At 34.7% G+C, this 20,928-nt stretch overlaps 3 protein-coding genes and 1 non-coding gene across 4 annotated transcripts; 2 read left to right on the plus strand and 2 right to left on the minus strand.

Moving 5' to 3' along the window:
* Positions 1–2,015: 2,015 nt before the first annotated feature.
* LOC125199596 (NAC domain-containing protein 90-like) lies at positions 2,016–2,872 on the plus strand. Its single transcript, XM_089066835.1, has 3 exons — positions 2,016–2,175; positions 2,274–2,551; positions 2,654–2,872. The coding sequence occupies exons 1-3, from the start codon at positions 2,016–2,018 to the stop codon at positions 2,870–2,872; spliced, it is 657 nt and encodes a 218-aa protein (XP_088922961.1).
* Positions 2,873–13,778: 10,906 nt separating this feature from the next.
* Positions 13,779–15,315, plus strand: LOC125216660 (casparian strip membrane protein 1-like). Its single transcript, XM_048118419.1, has 3 exons — positions 13,779–14,091; positions 14,623–14,746; positions 14,937–15,315. The coding sequence occupies exons 1-3, from the start codon at positions 13,820–13,822 to the stop codon at positions 15,153–15,155; spliced, it is 615 nt and encodes a 204-aa protein (XP_047974376.1). The 5' UTR covers positions 13,779–13,819; the 3' UTR covers positions 15,156–15,315.
* Positions 15,316–15,779: 464 nt separating this feature from the next.
* On the minus strand, positions 15,780–15,859 carry TRNAL-UAG (transfer RNA leucine (anticodon UAG)). The gene has a single exon. It is a non-coding gene; the product is annotated as a tRNA-Leu (tRNA).
* Positions 15,860–16,760: 901 nt separating this feature from the next.
* Positions 16,761–20,288, minus strand: LOC125212263 (protein trichome birefringence-like 8). The gene is made up of 4 exons (XM_048112372.2): positions 19,885–20,288; positions 17,904–18,293; positions 17,519–17,677; positions 16,761–17,356 (listed from the first exon to the last, which is right to left on the minus strand). The coding sequence occupies exons 1-4, from the start codon at positions 20,235–20,237 to the stop codon at positions 17,035–17,037; spliced, it is 1,224 nt and encodes a 407-aa protein (XP_047968329.1). The 5' UTR covers positions 20,238–20,288; the 3' UTR covers positions 16,761–17,034.
* Positions 20,289–20,928: the final 640 nt, after the last annotated feature.

Raw genomic sequence — 20,928 nt, forward strand, 5'->3', positions numbered from 1 at the left:
GTCCATTACAGAGTCAATAAAAACCATTACACAGTAATATATGTACATTATGTTTATCAGTTAAAACTACTCCCTAACCGAGACGATATCTAAACCCTAGAGGAATGACTGAAACTCGTTCACTTTGGTGACGATTGTTTTATTTACTACATACTAGACTCTAGCCCCAAGGATTGCTAAACCCTTGGGGAATACTTGAAACATGCGCTGAACAATCAAACACGGCAAATCTTAAACAAAACCATGAGATTGTATAACACATATAAACACAGCAAACATATACATTACAGATCATAAATCGTCCATTACAGAGTGAATAAAAACCATTACGCAGTAATATATGTACATTGTGTTTATCAGTTAAAACTACTCCCTATCCGAGATGATATCTAAACCCTAACGGAATGCCTGAAACTCGTGGACTTTAGCAACGGTTGTGTTATTTACAACATACTACACCCTAGCCCCAACGATCGCTAAACCCTTAGGGAATACATGTAACGTGCGCCGAATATTAAAAAAACTGCCAATCTTATATTACTCATGAAATTGTGTAACATATTCAGATTCTACAACAACCGATTACTCCAACTAATCTGTATTTCAGTTAACAAGACGTTCAAATAATTAATCTGCACGAAAAAAATAAATTACCTTCTTCCATTGTTGAGAAAAAACAAAAACAATGACCGAGTGCTCCCGCTAATCCGTATTTTAACAGAAAAAATACAAAGCTTGTCTTCTTCGATTTAGAAAAAAAGACAAGAATTTAGGACTGAGAATGTCTTCAATGGAGAACTGACGCTGAAAGTTTAGGGAGAGAAGAAAGATTGTAGCGTGTAATCGTGGAAAAAAACCGTTGTGATCTTTAATAGAGATAATCAAGGAAATTACCATAACAAACTAATTTGTGTATCCCAATTTTGACCTTTTCGATTTTTTTAATCATTTTAATTAAATAAAGGCAACCTTATTTTGAGTCATTAGATCTTGAAATTGAATGACCGAGATTGAGAAGGATAATAGAACAAAAGATGTAAAAAGAATATGAATACATCCCTATATATATATATATATTTATTTATTTATTTAGTTCCTTTTAATTAATTAGAAAATGACTTCTTAGTCAATTAATTAGAAAATGACTTCTTAGTCAATTTTATACATAGCAGTTTTCGTGATTCTCGTGATGTGAACACGGTATAGTAAAAATGCCTACTCAATGACATGTTAACTAAATTTGATTATCATTAGTAGTACTCCATCAGTTAATAACTTTAAGCAAATCATAACATAATTTGTTGGAATTACACATCAATAATGATTATGATATGTTCATTGGGCCACAGCAAATAATTTTCAAGGCCATTTAACACAGTGGACCGTCATGCATAGTGTAACAGTAAAGTGTAATCCATTTACAATTTTCACGCGGATGATGTGAAGTTCAAAACTCCTTTGTGGAATGAAAATCAAAAATATATTACGTCACACCACACGACTTATTCTTATGCGCCATTCAATTTTTATGTTCACTTCTTTATTCTCTTAATTTATATATTTATTTTAACTATCATATTTTAAAATTTTAAATAAACGACTAAAATTTCTAAAGTTACTCAAGTAAAAATAAACACCTATTGACTTTTGTTGTGTGCCCAAATCTATAAATTCATTGAATCTCAGTAAGGCCTAGAATCAAGTTGGGTTGATGATTAATTAGTGATGAAAAAAATAATAAAACAAATTAAGACAAAACAAAAAATTAAATGATTTACAATAAAAGAGTTGAAAAGTCAAATTATTGAATTTGAAACCCCACACACAGTAATTTGAAACAAATCTAGCTGGTTTCACAACTTTGACTACAAATACAAATTGTTCATGCACCAAAAAATGGAAACCTCTCCTTATAAATACATCCCAAGAATTAGGCTTTTAAATTCATCTGTTTTTGGTTGATCACACACATTTTTCTCTAATAACAAACTAAAACTTCACATAAACAAAGTAATATGGGTGATGAAATGCCAGTAGGCTTTAGGTTTTCCCCAACTGAGGAAGAACTGGTGTCTTATTTTCTTCAAATAAAGCTGAATGGTGGGCCCACACCCTCCATTGATAGGGTTATACCTCTCCTCCCCATCTATGACTATAGTCCATGGGATCTACCACGTTAGTTTATGTTAATTCTTTTTTGTTAATCTAACATTTTGATTTTGCATCTCAATTATTTGATAATCTTCTTAATGTTTGTTGTTAATGTGAAGCAGAATTTGCCGGGGAATTGTGTTGCGAGGGAGATAGAGAGGAATGGTTCTTCTTCACCCCGATGCAAGAAAGGGAAGCCCGCGGAGGAAGGCCTAATCGCCTCACAAACACTGGTTACTGGAAATCTACTGGCTCTCCTGTTGATATTTTTAGCTCTCAAAATCTTCAAATTGGAAGGAGAAGGACCTTGGTTTTCTACACAGGCCGATCTCCCCACGGCACTAAAACTAGCTGGAAAATGAATGAGTATAAAATGTATGATCAGTCTCCTAATCCTCAGGTCTGTTTCTAGGTTTTCTTCTTTTTTAGGGTTTTCTAATTACTAGGGTTTTTAATTTGGGAATAGGGTTTATAATGCAATATTTGATCATTTGATGCACAGCTGAAGGAAGAACTCAGACTGTGCCGAATTTACACGGGATCCTATTTTCCGAGGGCGTATGGTAGACGGCCAGCAGCGGCGCACCACCACCATCACATAACTGATAACAATCAGCAGAATTCGGAAATGGAAAATGATCTCAATTTTGATATGGAAACCGAATTTGAACCTTTAACTAATTCGGAAATACGCATGTTGCATGACTTGTTTAATATATGAAAAATTTAGTAGTAATATGTTCTTGTTAACAAAAAATTAGTTGGTTGAGGATTGTTGTGCTTATTATTAAAAATGACATTTGATCATCAAGTGTCGTGCTTTGTATTAGTGAGAATTGTTTATTATCATGTGTTGGATTAATGATGTTTGGATTCATATCTGATTTTAGTAATTGTGAAGTGTCAGATTATAAGTTATAAATAAATAAATAAGATTTTATTGGCAAAAGGTGTTTAAAAAGACTTGAAATCTTATGGTTCATTTTTGTTTGGTCCGTCTTTATCCATCAATTTTATTTTTTCACAAGCATCTACAAAATTGAAGGCAAAACCGATATTTTTAGTACAAAAACGAGGATTAAAACCACAACTAATACGATTTCATGCCGTTTACAAAGTCTCTATTTTTATGGGACGGATGGAATATTAAAAGTTAAACTTGCAGATAATTTCAAAAGCACAAATTCTAAAATTTCATTTAAAGGATGATTAATTGGCTAAGCAAGAGACCAAATGAGCTTTTGAGCTCGGCCTTACTCATTTGAGTCTCAATAAATTACATTTAGCCTCAATTTAATTTGGAATGAAATATTAATTATGAATAACTTATCAGGAAAACTTTAATTAATTATTTCTGGTCTTTAAAAGAAGAAGAAGACTACTCCCCTGATTGCGAAGACGAAGAGACGATGCCTCGAGGAAGAAAAAAATTGAAGCGCGCTTCGGTCCCCTTCAATGATTGATTAGAATAAATTTATCACTTATGTGATTTTTTTAAATTATGTTCAATTCTATTGATATTCACTTGTTTATGTTGTTCATATCAGTTTATTTAGGATATATATATACCAAATATATAAAATTAAAAATGAATTAAACTAGAAAAAAGAAAAAAAAAAGACACGACTTATCAATCATAATAATAATAATAATAATAATAATAATAATAATAATAATAATAATAACAATAATAAGTCAAATTAAGATATAATAAAAAAATTACTACCAGAATTTAATAAAAAGTTGTCAAGTCAATACCATTGAACCCATAGTTTTAAATACCAGCCATGGTTTTATGACGATGATTACCGCTAACCTAAATATGATCATATCTTTTGCTCAAATCCAGTAATTTAAACGTTTCTCTTTATTGACTTTTTATGAGGTTTGCTTGCAACTTTGATTTTCCACGGAAATGAAAAACTCTCGAATAAATATATTCCATGAATTCTGCGTTTGATGCTCAGCAGAATTCAGCTATTGAAAATGAACTCGATTCCGATACAGCAATAAAAGCTGAACCAATATTGGATGATATATTTGATGATGTTGAAAATGTAGAAGAAATTGGACGAAGGAACCTCCATCAATGGAGGATCAAGATGAAGAAACTGTAAAAAATTGGGAAAAAATTTCGATAGAGAGAGTGGAGGAGAAAAAGGGGACATTTTTATTATGGACTACATTTTGGTAAAGTTCTCTACAAATTACAATAAATGCCTTTTATATAGGCTAGGAAAAAGGCTAAGGAAAAATAAAATCAACTAATTACATTTGTATTTTTATTTTTGACAGATGATAATATTGCCTTACTTTTACTTGTGCAATTTTAAATCACATATTTTTTTCAATTAACTATCTCCCATAGTTAATATTCTAATAAGCATGAATGGATTTAAGCTTTTTCCAAAATTCAATTAATTAGCTTGTTTTCAATAATAGTGTAGTTCGTAAACATTAAATAAATAAATTCCAACTGACTTGGCTTATGAAAAATAAAACATTTTCTCACAATACATATTGAAGATATTGTTGGAAATATATAGGATATATGTTGGAGGAATAATTTAGTTTGGAGGAAATATTTGAGAGGAGTATGGGTGGAATATGTAGGAAATGGTTTAGGAGATGTTTTGATGTGGAGAAGGAAAGAACACTCAATTTCTCAAACTTTCTCAACTTCACAACTTCTCAACTTATACAAAATGTTACAACTCTCCCCTATTTATAGGGATTCACTTCATATTCTAGAATTCTCTATAATATTTTGTATCTAGATTTTTTCTCCATAAAAATCTAGATATTTTCCTAACATTCTAGGAAATTCTACTAAAATATCTAAATATTTTAATACATCATAATTCTAGAGAATTCTACAAAATATCTATAATCTAGAGAATTCTCTTAAAATATCTAAATATTTTAATACCTACTAATATCTAGATAATTCTACTACAAAATCAAGTTTAATTATTTATTCCAACACCCCCCCTTAAACTTGATTTGTCATTCCGAGCAACGTCCTGATCTTGATAACGTCTTCGTACTTGAGGGGCTTTGTGAAAATATCGGCAACTTGATCTTGCGATTTCACATACTCGACTTGGATCTCCTGATTTGCAACGCAGTCTCTGATGTAGTGGTAGCGGGTGTCGATGTGCTTGCTTCGGTTGTGGAACACTGGATTTTTGGATAGCGCAATCGCCGACTTGTTATCCACACAAATAGTTGTTGGCTCCTTTTGTGGCCACCCGAGCTCCGATAATAAACTTCTGAGCCATACTGCATGACAAACACTGAAGGTGGCTGCCACATATTCGGCTTCGCATGTTGATAATGTGACAATGGGCTGCTTCTTAGACATCCAAGTGAAGGATGTGTCTCCCATGTAAAACACATATCCACTTGTACTCTTTCGGTCATCGTTGTCTCCAGCCCAATCACTATCACTGTAGCCAACAAGTCTATAATCGTTAGCAGCTGAATATAATAGGCCATAGTCGATCGTACCTTTGAGATATCGGAGTATTCTCTTTGCTGCCTTGAAGTGGGTAGTGGTTGGATTCTCCATGTAGCGACTTATGAGTCCTGTAGCGTACAATATATCTGGCCTTGTGCAAGTTAAGTACCGTAGGCTTCCAACCAAGCTCTTGTATAGCGTCGGATCCACCTTTTCTTCTTTATCGTTCTTTGATAACTTGATCCTGCATTCCACCGGTGTATTGATTGGTTTGCAGTCCTCCATTTTGAACTTCTTCAGGATCTCCTTTGCGTAGTGTTCTTGTGTGATGAATATTCCATCTTTTCGTTGCTTTACCTCCACTCCGAGGTAGTATGCCATCAGCCTGATGTCTGTCATTTCAAATTCTTTAGTCATGGCCTTCTTGAATTCCTCGAACATTTTTGGATTGTTTCCTGTAAAAATGAGATCATCCACATACAAGCACACTATTAAGATATCATTTCCTTTACTTTTCACATAGAGCGCGTGCTCATGTGGGCATTTGGTGAAGCCGTTATCTTCAAGATATTTGTCGATCCTGGTATTCCACGCTCTCGGTGCTTGCTTTAGCCCGTACAAGGCTTTCTTCAACCTCAACACTTTGTCTTCTTGGCCTTTCACCACATAACCATCAGGTTGCTTGATGTAGACTTCTTTATCAAAAAATCCATTCAAGAAAGCCAACTTTACATCCATTTGATAAATTTTCCATCTATTATGGGCTGCAAGAGATAGTATTAGTCTAATAGTTTCCAAGCGAGCGACAGGAGCAAATACCTCGTCATAATCGATTCCAGCTCTTTGGCTATATCCTTTTGCGACGAGTCTAGCTTTATATCTTTCAACTTCACCGTTGGAATTCTTCTTGATTTTATACACCCACTTGACTCCAATGGACTTGTGTCCCTTTGGTAGTGACACTAGCTCCCACGTGTCATTCTTCTCGATGGCTTTGATCACTTCATCCATCACGACTCGCCAATTTTCACTTGTTGTAGCTTCTTCAAAGCTAACTGGTTCACAATCAGCAAATAGACAAAGTAAGGTGAGATCTTCTAACCTTTCTGTGTCGTCATACACTCCATCCAAACTTCGTGTGCGTTCTGTGGCTCTTTCATTCAAGAAAGATGGTGGCGAGTCTCTGACAGCTGATGTGGGAGATGTAGGTGGAGTTGTTTGTTCTTGGTGCTCCTCTCCGGTCTGCTCACCTGCTCTTTGCTCTCCAAATGGTGGTATGAAGGTGAAGTCATTGTCTGAGCCGAAATCACATACTCCTTCTTCATCGAACTCCACATCTCGGCTAATCATGGTTTTCTGCGAAGTTGGATCATATAACTTATAGCCCTTAGTGTTAGAGTCGTACCCGATGAAGATGAATGGCTTGCTTTTATCATCGAGTTTACTCCTCGTTTGATCCGGTACATGTGCATAAGCTTTGCTCCCGAACACTCTCAAGTGGGCGATCCCTGGTTTTCTCCCGCTCCAAGCTTCTTGAGGAGTCATTCCCCAGACACTTTTTGTTGGAGACCTGTTAGGCAGGTATACGGCGCACGCCACTACTTCTGCCCATAGCTCTTTTGGCAAATTCTTCGTCTTCAGCATACTTCGAGTCATCTCGACGATAGTCCTGTTCTATCGTTCGGCAACTCCATTCTGCTGGGGGGATCTTGGAACCGTCAATAGCCGCCGAATTCCGTTTTCTTTGCAAAACTCTTGAAACTCCCTAGATGTGAATTCTCCACCTCGGTCGGTTCTCATTGCTTTGATTTGTAGACCGCTTTCTTTCTCGACGGCAGCCTTGAACTTCTTGAATGCGTCAAATGCTTCTGATTTCTGCTTCAAGAAGTATACCCACGTTTTTCTTGAAAAATCATCAATGAAAAGCATGAAATAGTTATTTTTACCGAGGGAGGTTGGCTTGATTGGTCCACACACGTCTGCATGGATTAACTCCAATGGCTTCTGTGCTCTCGAACTTGACTCCTTTGGGAACGGCTTTCTGAATTGCTTCCCAACTAAGCATCCTTCACAGAGTTGATCGGGGTGCTCGATGGGTGGTAATCCTCGTACCATTTCTTTATTTGATAGCAATTTCAAGCTACCAAAATTTAGGTGCCCAAATCGAAGATGCCATAGCCAAGACTTATCTTTATAACATGTTTGAAGGCACTTCACCACATCATTTTGAACATTTAATAGAAACATCCTATTCTTGGACATTGGCACTTTGGCAATTAAATCATTTTTGCCATCTCTTATTGAAAGGCTATAATCTTTCATGTGAATGTTATAACCTTTCTCTAAGAGTTGTCCAAGACTCAATATATTGTTTCTCATATTGGGCACGTAATATACGTTTGAAATAAAATCATGAGCTCCATTTTTAAACGAATTAGAATCTTGCCTTTTCCTTTAACTGGAATTTTAGATTCATCACCAAAGGAGACGTTGCCACTTACTGATTCATCAAGCTCCACGAACATGCTCCTGTTCCCGCACATATGATTACTCGCTCCCGTGTCGAGGTACCACATATCATCTTTTCTTCCAGCTTCTCCTTTGTAAGCTAGAAGGACACATCCATTTTCTTCATTGGTATTCTCCACGTAATTGGTCTTCTCTTCAACTTTTGATTTTGTCTCTTTGCACTCGGAAGCATAGTGCCCATATCTATAACAATTATAACACTCTATAGAAGATTTATCGTACCTCGACTGTGGATTGCTCCTTCCTCGTCCCATATTTGGGAACTCCTTTCTTTCTTCATTGTTTGAAAAATATCCTCGTCCACGTCCACGTCCACGAGCATATCCTCGACCACGACCACGGCCTCGATCTTGTCTTTGTCCACGACCTCTTCCTTGTGGGCCACAACCATTGCTCGAGCTTTCTTCTTTCTCCTTTGGGCTTACTTGCAACTTCAAAAGTTGCTCCACAATTTCTTGTTTCTTCTTTTGTTTCTCCTCATATGCTTGTAGCGAACCCAATAAGTGATCGATGGTCATTTCCTCCAAATCTTTTGTTTCTTCTATTGTAACTACTATGTGCTCAAAATTAGGGGTTAGAGAGCGCAATATTTTCTCCATGATTCTAACATCCTCCAATTTTTCACCATTTCTTTTCATTTGATTTGACACTGCCAAGACTCTTGAAAAATAATCCGAAATTGATTCGGACTCTTTCATATGTAAAGATTCAAATTCCCCTCTTAAAGTTTGGAGGCGTACCTTCTTTACTCGCTCCGCACCAACACACGAGATTTGAAGCTACTTCCACGCTTCTTTGGCAGTGCTTGCACTCGAGATCTTCTCGAAATCGTCGTCTCCTAGAGCTTGGTAGATGAGATAGAGAGCCTTCTTGTCTCTCTTTCTCGCATCTCGCAATCTATCCCTTTGTTGTTGGGATAGATCGGTCTCGTCTTGTGGCTCCTCATAGCCATTCTCCACGATCTCACAAACTTCGTGGGCTCCTAATAACGCTTTCATCTTGATACTCCAATTATCGAAACTGCTCTTATTGAGCATGGGGACTTGGAACGACGGCAAGTTAGCCATACTACAGGTAGGAACTTATGGGTCTGGTACCACTTTGTTGGAAATATATAGGATATATGTTGGAGGAATAATTTAGTTGAAGGAAATATTTGAGAGGAGGATGGGTGGAATATATAGGAAATAGTTTAGGAGATGTTTTGATGTGGGGAAGGAAAGAACACTCAATTTCTCAAACTTTCTCAACTTCACAACTTCTAAACTTATACAAAATGTTACAACTCTCCCCTATTTATAGGGATTCACTTCATATTCTAGAATTCTCTATAATATTTTATATCTAGATTTTTTCTCCATAAAAATCTAGATATTTTTCTAACATTCTAGGAAATTCTACTAAAATATCTAAATATTTTAATACATCCTAATTCTAGAGAATTCTACAAAATATCTATAATCTAGAGAAATATCTAGATATTTTAATACCTACTAATATCTAGATAATTCTACTACAAAATCAAGTTTAATTATTTATTCCAACAGATATTAGTGGTCACTCCCGACTCATTCAATTTGAAATGCAAAAGTCTTGCTCCTTGTTTGTTCATTTATAACTATTTGAGCACACAATTCATATGTACAACAAACCAGTATGATTTGCAGATAATTCGAAGCATGTTTTTCAGTAAACGAGGTGGATTGCTTTTAAAATATAACATGTTTAAATTTCAAATTTGTTGTTCCATGCAGTATTTTGTTTATCAGATCGCCTAATGAGAAGTAAGTCCCAATTAGAATAAATGAAGTTGATCGAATTCAGATCTGACTATGGAGCGAGTCCATACTCTAGTGTCCACAGAGAGGACCATATGCCATCTTTCGAATTGGTCACTCCAGTGACTGAGAATAATGTAGCCACATTTTTTGAGAAAGATAATATATAGAATAAAATGAACGCTTATATACTTTTAAACACTCTCTATAATCTTTTAGTATTATGATGTTAATTGAACGCTTACATTATTCACCTACTTTTTCCACTCTGTATTCATTATTTTTTTAATTTTAACTTTTAATTAAATTTATTTAAGAATAAGTACTACAAAATACAAAAATTTCATTAAAACAATGAAAATTGCATAATTTCAAACAAAATATAGTAGTACTACTTAATTACTTAAAATATACTATAAAAATTTGCATAACTAAAAAAAAACTTAAATTGAGAAGTAGATATATTTGTAAATGAAATGTAAAAATAAAATTAAAAATGATGAAAATATATTTTTTAAATATTATAATATAATAAAATCAATTTCACGTGGTGCCATGTGATTACCCACGAATTAGTGTGCACAAGCATGCACATGTGTGCAATCTTTGTATATTCAACACCCTGCAATGGCGTGAGTGCACACTCAATTACCTTTTGAGTACGCAGTTGCAATTACCTGACGTTAATGACTAAGTCAATATCACTGGTTAGTTGCCTCTATTTTCAATTCCTCTTCAGTAGGTGACACTTTCATAATTTCCAAAAAGATAATTTCACTAATTTACATATGCTGTGATGATAGTTTTCATTTATTACGAGGGAAGTTTCCTAATAAGCATTCATGTGGGGAGTTTGTGTCTGGTTATGGTATTGTGATGACTGATGATGACTTTGAAATTTGAATAGATGCATTTCATCTTAGTATTCTAAATTAAATTTTAAGGACTTAGTATACTAAATATTCCTTAAAGTCACAAATTCGCCGCTTTCCATTTATCGGATTCATATTATGTGGGTTTCTATTGTGAGAAATAACAATATTTCCACTAGTACTATTTTACTTATAAAAATTAATATTACAATTTTAGAAAAATATATAACAATTAGTACTTAGTTGTAATTACTAGGAGTAGTATTTTTTTGTGAGTTGTGATCAAAATAAAGATCCGGCGGTCCAATTCAATTTAATTTGCAATACTTGGAGAACATAGCTAGATTTTGAACATCATTATATTAGTGATAAAAATTAATAGTATAACCTTATTTGATTAAAAATTATTCTAAAGGTTGGTCATTTGTACGGAAGGGAGGGACACCTGAGCCGCTCGGTGAGCATGAAGGCACGCAACGTTGTAGGAGAAGGAGCCCGGGAAGGCCGAAGGCACACATCTGTATATCTAAAATTTGCAGATCATTCCTTAGAGAAAAGTTCAAAATTCAAATTTTTTTATATATATTATTTTATTCGGCCAAATTTAAATCTGTCCAAGGAACAAATTGTATTTCATCGCTCCTTCTATATGCTTATAGATTTATCATAATAATTTCATGCACATAAGTTGAACCCTTGGATGATTCGGAAATACGCATGTTGCATTCAAGAAGTTATAATTGGTTGGCTTTTGTTTAATTAAAGTACTAAACAAAGCCCAATTAAGTTCATCAGAATATTAATTTATGCCACCATAGTAATTAATATATCGGTCTTACTTTTACTTGTCCAACTCTAATTACAAATATTTTAATATTTTTAAAATTTATTTATTTCCCATATTTAAGATAATATAGTACATTAATCGATTTAAATTTTTTTCTAAATTTTAATTAAATAGCATATTTTTAATAATGGTCTAGCTAAGTGACATTTATGGAAAAAATTCCATCTGACTTGGTTTATAACAATAAAACATTTTCTCATACTAAAACCGTCACATTTAAAAAATGGGACAATTATAAGAAGCACCGAAAAAAAGAGTAGTACTCCCTAATTAAGGGAAATTGAATTTATTGTTATTTGGTCAACCTAGTTATAGACAAATGCAGTGTTTTCTAGAATATATGTTCACAGAATGAAATCTTCTAGAACTTTTCCTTTAGTCGTATTGACACCACAATTAGGGGTTGGGGCCACTCCAAATCAAACATGTGATCAAATACTAACCCACTAATTGAATGTTGTCATATCATAACCAGCTTGTTCAAATATGGAACTGCACCTCGCAGAAATAGCCCACCTCTGATGTCATAAATACTCGATGAGGTATCACCTAAACTAGATACAAATCTATTTTCAATTAATATAATATTAACATTTTTACTTCGATTAAAAATATAAACTAATTTATCCTAAATAAAAAATATAAACTATTTCTATTTTAGTTTGTCCGTTAAAATTATATACTTTCTATTTTAGAAAACTTGTTTTCTCTATGACTTATTCCTCATTAACAATACGTTGATTAACTTTCTTTTTATCTCGCTTTTAATTTCACTAATTTGTATTGAAAGTCGCTCCCTTTCAAAAGGACGGTAAGAGTATCAAATTGTAATTCTATATATCCAATCATTTATATTAAATTCAAATTCAAAAAATATTACTTCATCCATCCCTAAAGATTATGAACAATTTTTTTATTAGTCTGTCCCTGAAAAGTATGAACTTTCTAATTTTGGAATAGTTAAACAACACATCATTTTATTTATAACTTATATTATTACACCACACTACAGTACTAATGATGTTATGCCAACTCTCCACTAACACTACTTGCATAACCCTTTATCTCTTTCTCACCAATTAATCAAATGTTCATATTTTTCAGGGACGGACAGAGTATTAATTTATAATAGAATATGATTGAGAATGAGTTAGTGGAATATGAGGCTTATTACCACATATGGTAAAAAGTTAAGTGTGATACGTATTGACGGACAAACCAAAAGGAAAATTAATGACGATTTATTGTAGATGGAGTACTTTTATCCAAATTTTATAATCCTCCTGCCTGAGATCGTTTTTCTAATTTAAAGAAATGATATTTTAATTGAATTTATCAATCTTCTCCCTTAGTTTCATTGCTTTAAACATAAAACAAATATAGAATGATGTATATTATAGCTAATACTCCTTTTTATAAAACTTCCTCCGTCCCACTTAAGATGACACGTTTTCCTTTTTAGTTTGTCCCAACTAAGATGACATATTTCCTTTTTTGGTAACTTTCTCTCTTCAATTAATCACTCAACCATTTTTTCTCGCTCCTATTAAATTATTCATCTTTCTTTATCTCTCTACTTTAATACTTACACCCACCTTTTCTCTCTCCAATTAAATACTTTAACCAATAACTCCTAAAATCTTGTGCCGGCTAAGCAACGTGTCATCTTAGCCGGGACGGAGGGAGTATCTTTTTAGAAGTTTATAGTTTTAAAATGGTTAGTCATTGTCATAATCCACTTAAATGCAGGTGTACTCTCTTTCTCTCTCATTCATGGTCAAATGATTTTAAAAGATTGTCTTTATTAGATTTAACAATAACAATTGCCTCAAGTGGATTAGGGAAGGTGCTCAATTTTACGTGATCAGCTATGCATATCAAATCTCTATAATAAACGGTACCCCCCCTTTTGACTTATTAATTAGTCGCTTATTTGAGAAGGTGCAAAATTGATTATAATTGCATGATTCAATCTAGCTACTCCTTAATCTAATGTGATGAAATGTATATTCTCCCTCAACAGAAAGGGCACCAACAACTCTTCTTGCTCCATTATCTTTACACTAATTTTAAATTACCAAAACATTATATATATAGCCACATTTGTTGGTTGCTATATGCATCTTAAATTAAAACAACAATTGAATCATAATTCTTCCAAATAGTTTCCAATTCCAAATCAATGGAGAAGAGTGAGGCCGCCACGATCGAAATGGGCAGCACAAGCCGGGAAAGCAAAGGGAAGGCGCCTCTACTCACGGCAGCCGTCCACCACAACCGGGCGGCTGGTGGATACAAGAGGGGCGCCGCCGTGTTCGACCTCATCCTTCGGGTGTGCTCTGTGGCGGCCGCCATGGCCGCCACCATCATCATGGGGACCACCGAGCAGACGCTTCCCTTCTTCACCCAGTTCTTCCAATTCCGAGCCAGCTACGACGACCTCCCTACTTTCACGTCAGTTATATTCTTACTATTTTTGTCGTCTAGAAAAATCATGAATTTTGATCAAGTCTGTCGCGCATCGACCGTATAAACTATGATTTTTTTTATAAAATTATAGTTTGCCACGCGTATTTCAAATTGATGACATGGCTAACGTATTTGCTAAGTGTATTGAGAAATGATAAAATCCATTTGCTAAGGTATTTCTAGCTGTCACATTATAAACATTTTTTTCACCAAATTAGACCATGTTAGAATTGATTAAAAAGTTGTCAAAATTCGTGATTTTCACTTGCATATTTTTAAAATTCAAGGTTTTATGAAATGCGTTGTTATCTTTATGAACAGACAACATTATTTCCCGTGATATTATATCATGTAAAACTTCACCAAAAGAATCGTCTGATAATTGTAGAAAAATCCAAATTTTCGAGTTTCAGACTAATTTTTTAAATTGCAAGACATACCAAAATTTAATCGAATTTCACTATTTTCTTGCCAATTTTTACAATAACATTCTTTCGCGTTGTTGGTTGGATTCAGATTCTTTGTGATAGCGATGGCGGTGGTGACCGGCTATCTCATTCTCTCGGTGCCTTTCTCCATCGTCTGCATTGCTCGTCCGAGCATTATCGGGGCCCGCCTCCTACTCGTCACATGCGATACAGTAAGCACTCTTATTAGAAATGAGTCACTCACCCCTTAGAAGGCCTTATAAGGGGGTAATCCATACTTATATAGATGAGATAGGATCATCACCAAGTCGATGTGAGACAAGATTTAATAGTTTTTAACAACTCTCTCTTCCTCTCTCATTGAATTTAAATTGGTGGGTGATGTGAATGGTGGTGTTGCAGTTGGCAGTCACACTGGCTACCGCGGCGGGAGGAGCCTCGGCCGCTATAGTGTACCTGGCCCACAACGGCAACTCGGACGCGAATTGGCTTGCCATTTGCCAGCAGTTCAATGACTTCTGCCAGAGGGTGAGCGGCGCCGTTGTGGCCTCCTTCGTCACGGTGGTGTTGCTCATCTTCCTCGTAGTCATCTCCGCCTTCGCTCTCAGGAAGAAGCATTAATCATGTGTATATATTTTTATGTATGGATTTGTCTCTTTGTTAGTTTGCTCCTCTGATTTTTTTTTTTTTTTTGTTCTCATTTTTATCGTAGTTAATTTGGCCTCAATTGTTGTGTTTCTGCAAATATTGTAACTCAAACAATTTATACACACATTTGTTTTCATCATACCCATGAAATATTCAGGATGGTGTTATTAGGATAAAACAGAATAAATAGAGGGAAATCATTATAAACAATACAAACTGAAAAGAGCTTGATTTAAAATACTTAAAAAATAGATTTAGTCTAAAAATGATAAATATAAATTGACAAGAGTTTAATTTAAAGCAGAATTAATAACAATCAATATAAATCGACAAAATTTGATGTTATTATGATCAACAGAATAAAAGGAAAAAGAAGATATTAGAACAAAATAAGGTTTAAAATTTGTTATAAAATATTGTCATTTTGAGGATCTTCTGAAACAATTCATATTTCAAAATTTAAAAAGATAGATATAGGGCTTAAATTGATAAGTATAAATTGGCAAGAGCTTAATGTAAAATAAAATAAAATAAAATAAAGGGAGAATAAGAGGATTAACAAAAGGATAATAAAACTGAATATATATAAAAAATATTTAACAGCTGTGGGATTTGAACCCACGCCCTTTCGGACCAGAGCCTAAATCTGGCGCCTTAGACCACTCGGCCAAACTGTCTTAATCGTTATTTTGTCTACAGAGTGTATATCTACAGGGAATATATTTGAATATTCTATGTTTATACATATTAGCTAAAGGTCTATGGAGCTTATGCAATTATAATGATCAGTCTAGCGTCTCTCTTTTATCTCTCTACACTATTCTTAACTTTGAAGAGTAAAGTGTGAGTTCTCGATCGCCAGTTCCATTCCCGCCAAACTTGAGTTTATACCATAATAATCATGTTAAGTGGTTTGTTGATTTAGTTGTGATTGATGCAAACACTCAAACTGTTGAGCGGTAGATTTTTCTAAGTAAGATCCAATTGACAAAAAAAATTTAGACGGGTTTTTAATTGAGAATTTCCTTAAACCTTCATTGTAAAACACAATAAATAACTTGTTTGAAATAAAAATCAAGAGATTGCAAACCTAGCCACATTTCTTCATTGTAGTTGTCACTAATATGAGAGTGCTTGGAGTCATTACATGACTGTTTTAGCAAGCACCAAAAACTCACTACTTTAGTGATACATGAATCATGGGGTTAGCTTGATATCATTTCAAACAACACCACTTCCAGTGCTTGCTCTTTAGTCAAACGGTGCAAAACGAGGGTGGTGCTCACTAGCCATTATCATCCCGGTGCAAATGCAGGTGGGGCACATCACCTATGATCAAACATAGTAAATGCGCATGAAACGTGCACATTGATTGAATGTATTAGATAATATACAAATGTTCATTTTATCGGTTGGTTGATTTAATTGAGATTTTAATGATAAAACCTCAAGCCGCTAAGGTGGTGGATTGTTCCGAGTCAATTCAAAAAAATCAGAATAATTTCTTTATTAAAAACTCAAAATTATCCATTAACATTCTTTATAAAATACTCCTACAAAAAGAGTAAATGGCCATACTAGTAAAAAACTGCTGGAGCAACTGTATACTATTAATTTGGAATAAAATCAATACATGGTGTCATAATGAGAGAACACAATTTTGAATTAAATTCCTAAAATTAATTAGAAACACATACCCCTTCCTTGAAACAATAATACAATACCAAATCCTGTGATGCTTTATCCCTTCCTAAAATTAAATTAAATTAACTTAACTTCTTGTTAACTCAGCTCATTTGATGCTTTATGCTCTTTACATACAGCAACACTAAAATGCACATTTTTTTCAGCCTCATGTTCCGAATCCCATTGCTAGAAGCCGAGCATACAGAAGTAGGTTCCACGTGTCCGGAACTCCGGGCAGGCACCAGTGGCTGCAGTCCTGCGGTGCCCGGACCGGAGTTCCCGGCTCACGGTTGCTCGATGGGTGCCCATCTTTTCTCATCTCTGTCATATATGTTATGTTCAATATCTCAACCCTGTTTTCCCCTGCATCATGTCCGAATACCTCGTGGATTATTCGGTTGTTCATCGGCTCTGCCTCGAGCTTCAAATAGTCCGTCTCCGGCTCTTTGCTCGTGTTGCAGTAGCCACCTTTGTTCCATTCTCCATCCCTACCAAGTTAGTTCAGACGTTTCTTTTCAGTATGAGATTTAAGAATATGGTTACATCGACTGAGAATAAAGTAACATAAAATAAGATAGTTGACTTTTTGCAAAAAGACGAAATGACTCATTTAAATTGGAACATTTCAAAAAGAATACGAATCAAGTCACCTGAAATGTACGGGTGAGTAACTTCTAAAGAAGACGTGAGATTTCCAAGGCTCCAATCTCTGTGTCACCCACATCTTTAAAGTGTTGAGGGATCTTCGAAAAGCTTCCATCACATCCATGGTCATGTTCACATGTTCCTTTTCTTGAAAATAGTGCCCACTGCTCTATCAAAAGGCGTTAGTCAGTAACGGTTACAAACCAAATATGAGAACTTATCCTAAACAATGTTTTTAATTTGTTAACTAACTATATTTATTATTTTAATATTTAATTAATACATCAAAATAGCTAATATAATCTTATTTTGGTTGTACAAAATTTGGTTGTTTATCATTGCTCTATCCTAAAAACTAGTCAGACATGACTATGTAACAGATCCACTTACGAGTGTAATGTTTTGTCTTTGTTCCACCAATGTCCCGCACTGAACATGAGGACGTCGGCGCCAACCCACTTGGTCGAGAACCAGTGGAGCTTGTCTATTTTGATGGCGCCCCGGACTTGTTCCGGGGCGTCTTTAGGCGGGCGAACGATCGACACGAGGTAAGGTACTCTAAAATATTGGAGTGTGAGATTGTAGTCTTGGAATTTTATGGAGAGGAAGCCCTTGTGCTTGGTTATTGGGTTGCCGTTTTCTTCATATATTGTGGACTCGTTGGAAACACCTTGTGCAAGCATGCATACTAGAGATTCCCATTGGTTTCGGCCGATGGAGTCGCCGGCGAAGACGATTCGCCGGCCTCGGCTCCGCTCTAGAAAGTCCTTGGCATCAAACCTGAGGAATTTTTGGGGAAATTTGAAACAATTAGATATTGTATTTGGTATAAGAGATTCAAAGGTATTTTAGTTGATTTTTTTAATTTTACACGGAGTACTTATTATGGAAGACAATTCATATGTATCACAAACAATTGTTTTTCAGAGCCTCAAGTTCACATGTATCACAAACAATTGTTGTTTGACTTATTTTGTAAGTCAACAACAATAAAATTAGTAACAATAAACTCCTCCACATACAATATCTAATAACCACTATACTGATTGAATTGCCAATTCTAATATCACTAAATCTCCTTTTTCTAATGCATTGTAATTATGACCATGTCCAACATTTTCCGTTTCAACAAAAGAAGATGCTTCCTCAAGGCTAAAACACTAGCTACTTTTTTCAAGATGTAGGGCCGTATAAAGATCAAATTAGCTCTTTCATATTATCATCAACAAAAGAAACCTAAAAATTACACTACTTACAATTAAAAAAAAAAAAAAAGTAAATTCCATTTCCAACAACATGACATTTGTATGAAAAAAGTTTGGCATCGAATAACTGCAAATATGAGACATCATATGACCCTCCTGCTTTATGGGCTGAAAAAGGGACAAACTCACTAAGCATGAAACCTATGCACTTAACATGTCTCAATTTTATATTTACAGCACAAAAGCACCACTCTTTGAAATTTTATAGTACTCCCTTCAATTTCATGATAATTTCATTTTAAAAGTCACAATTGCATATGATAATTTCATATCTGCAATTAAAAGTCACAATTGCATTTTTCTATTAAATAAAAGTAAGTCTCATACCCATAACTTTTTTCATTCACAATTCTTAAAACCCACTTTGGGTCATAATATGCCACACACAAGAATTAAATGGACCTAATTAAATTTGAAACAACATCAAAATCTTCAAATCTCCTTATACTTAATTGCAAAACAAGAAGTGATACGTCGTACACCTCCTGTCTCATAAAAATAATCTTCTCTTTATCACTCCCTCAAAATTAGTCAACTTCTATTTTCTAGAAAGTTTTTTTCTAAGTCTCATTCTGCTCTAACAATACTCTAATCGCTTTCCTTTGTCATTGCTCTTTCAATTTACCAATTCCGTATTAAAACACCACAAAGTCCCTATTTTTATGGGACAGGAAAGTAGCCATTAGCAAGTAGTAGTAAAAAAATTACACCCAAATCCACATGCATAGCCTCTAAAAGTGTGTAATAAAACAAATAAAGAATAATAACAAATTACATGCATTATATTTACGCAACAAGCAAACGTTTAGACAACGAAAACATAAACTTTCCAATGATTCGCCACCAAACCCCACAAATTAAATTCAATGTAATGATCACAGAATCAAACATCATATTCTTCAAATTCTCCAAAAATCGATTAAACTAGTACTCCCCCCAGCCTTTGTCCCACTTAAAATGAAACATTTGAGAACCGGCACAAGAGATAGAATTGTTCCCATTTTAGGAAACGTTTCATTTTTAATGGAACATCGAAAAAAAAGAAAACCTTTTAATTTTTAATGGGATAGAGAGAGTAATAATTAATAAAATAAGTAAATAAATACCTCGGAATATCGCATTGATGAGGCTGCCATCGCCATTTCTGGTAATCGGAATCTTGCCGGCCGTTGCGCACGCAGCGGAAACCCGGATCCAGAAACGGGCAGCTCTCGGTGTAGGTCCGACCCGGCTGGGTTTCGTCCCAAACCCACTTCCCGTAGCTGTAATCGCATGTTTTCGAAGGCGGGTTTCGGGGCAGGATCCGGGTCAGGAATTCGATGGTGAAGAGAGAGAGCGGCTGCGGCTGTGTGAGGCGGCTGCAGGCGACGACGGCGGTGAGGATTAGGGCGGGGATGATGAGCAAGTGGGTGAGTTGTTTGTTGAGGTGAGGAGAGAGAAAATGGAGGTTTTGTTGCATGGAGGGCAGAGAGAAAGAGGGGAATGGAGGAATTTGGGTTGAACGAACGTCAAGCGCGGGGAGGAATATGAATTTATGGCTGTGATTCGGTAATTAATTTATGGAATTATTATTTCATTTTTATAAGATAGGAAAGTTTATTTATTGATCTTGCCCTTAATTGGATGTCTAACTCTATCCCATTGTAAAGTGGACCAACTTTTCGTTGACTTTTATTTTGTAAAATATAAACTTTTAATCAAGTCAAAAAAAAAGAGAAAAAAGATACTGTAGAATTAGTTTTTTTAAAATAAAAAGTTTCTATATTTAATAAAAGAAGAAATTCTATTTTTAAAAATCGGAGGAGTATAAGAAGTGTGGGGAGGTTGAGTGTGACACGGAGTGGTAGTATAGTAGATGATTGAAGTCTAGTTTAGCCGGTTGGTACGACGTTTCTCTTTTTTTCAATAGGTCAGAGGTATGATTCATCATAGCAGTGGAGAAGAATCATAAAAGTTTGGTCAATTTCTTATCCTGCGACTTTTAAATTCAGCTAGACTAAAAATCATAAAAGTAGATTTATTCTAAATTATCTAACAGCAAAATAACAACATCATTTAGTTTGATTCGTACTTAGTGATGTTAACATATGATTTCTTTACTTCAACGTCAGATATAAACTATTAAATTTGGTAAAATTATGATCTACTTG

This window comes from Salvia hispanica, chromosome 3, assembly GCF_029641045.1.
Source record: "Salvia hispanica isolate PSC_SH4W2 chromosome 3, Shi_PSC_v1, whole genome shotgun sequence".
Taxonomy (NCBI): Eukaryota; Viridiplantae; Streptophyta; class Magnoliopsida; order Lamiales; family Lamiaceae; genus Salvia; species Salvia hispanica.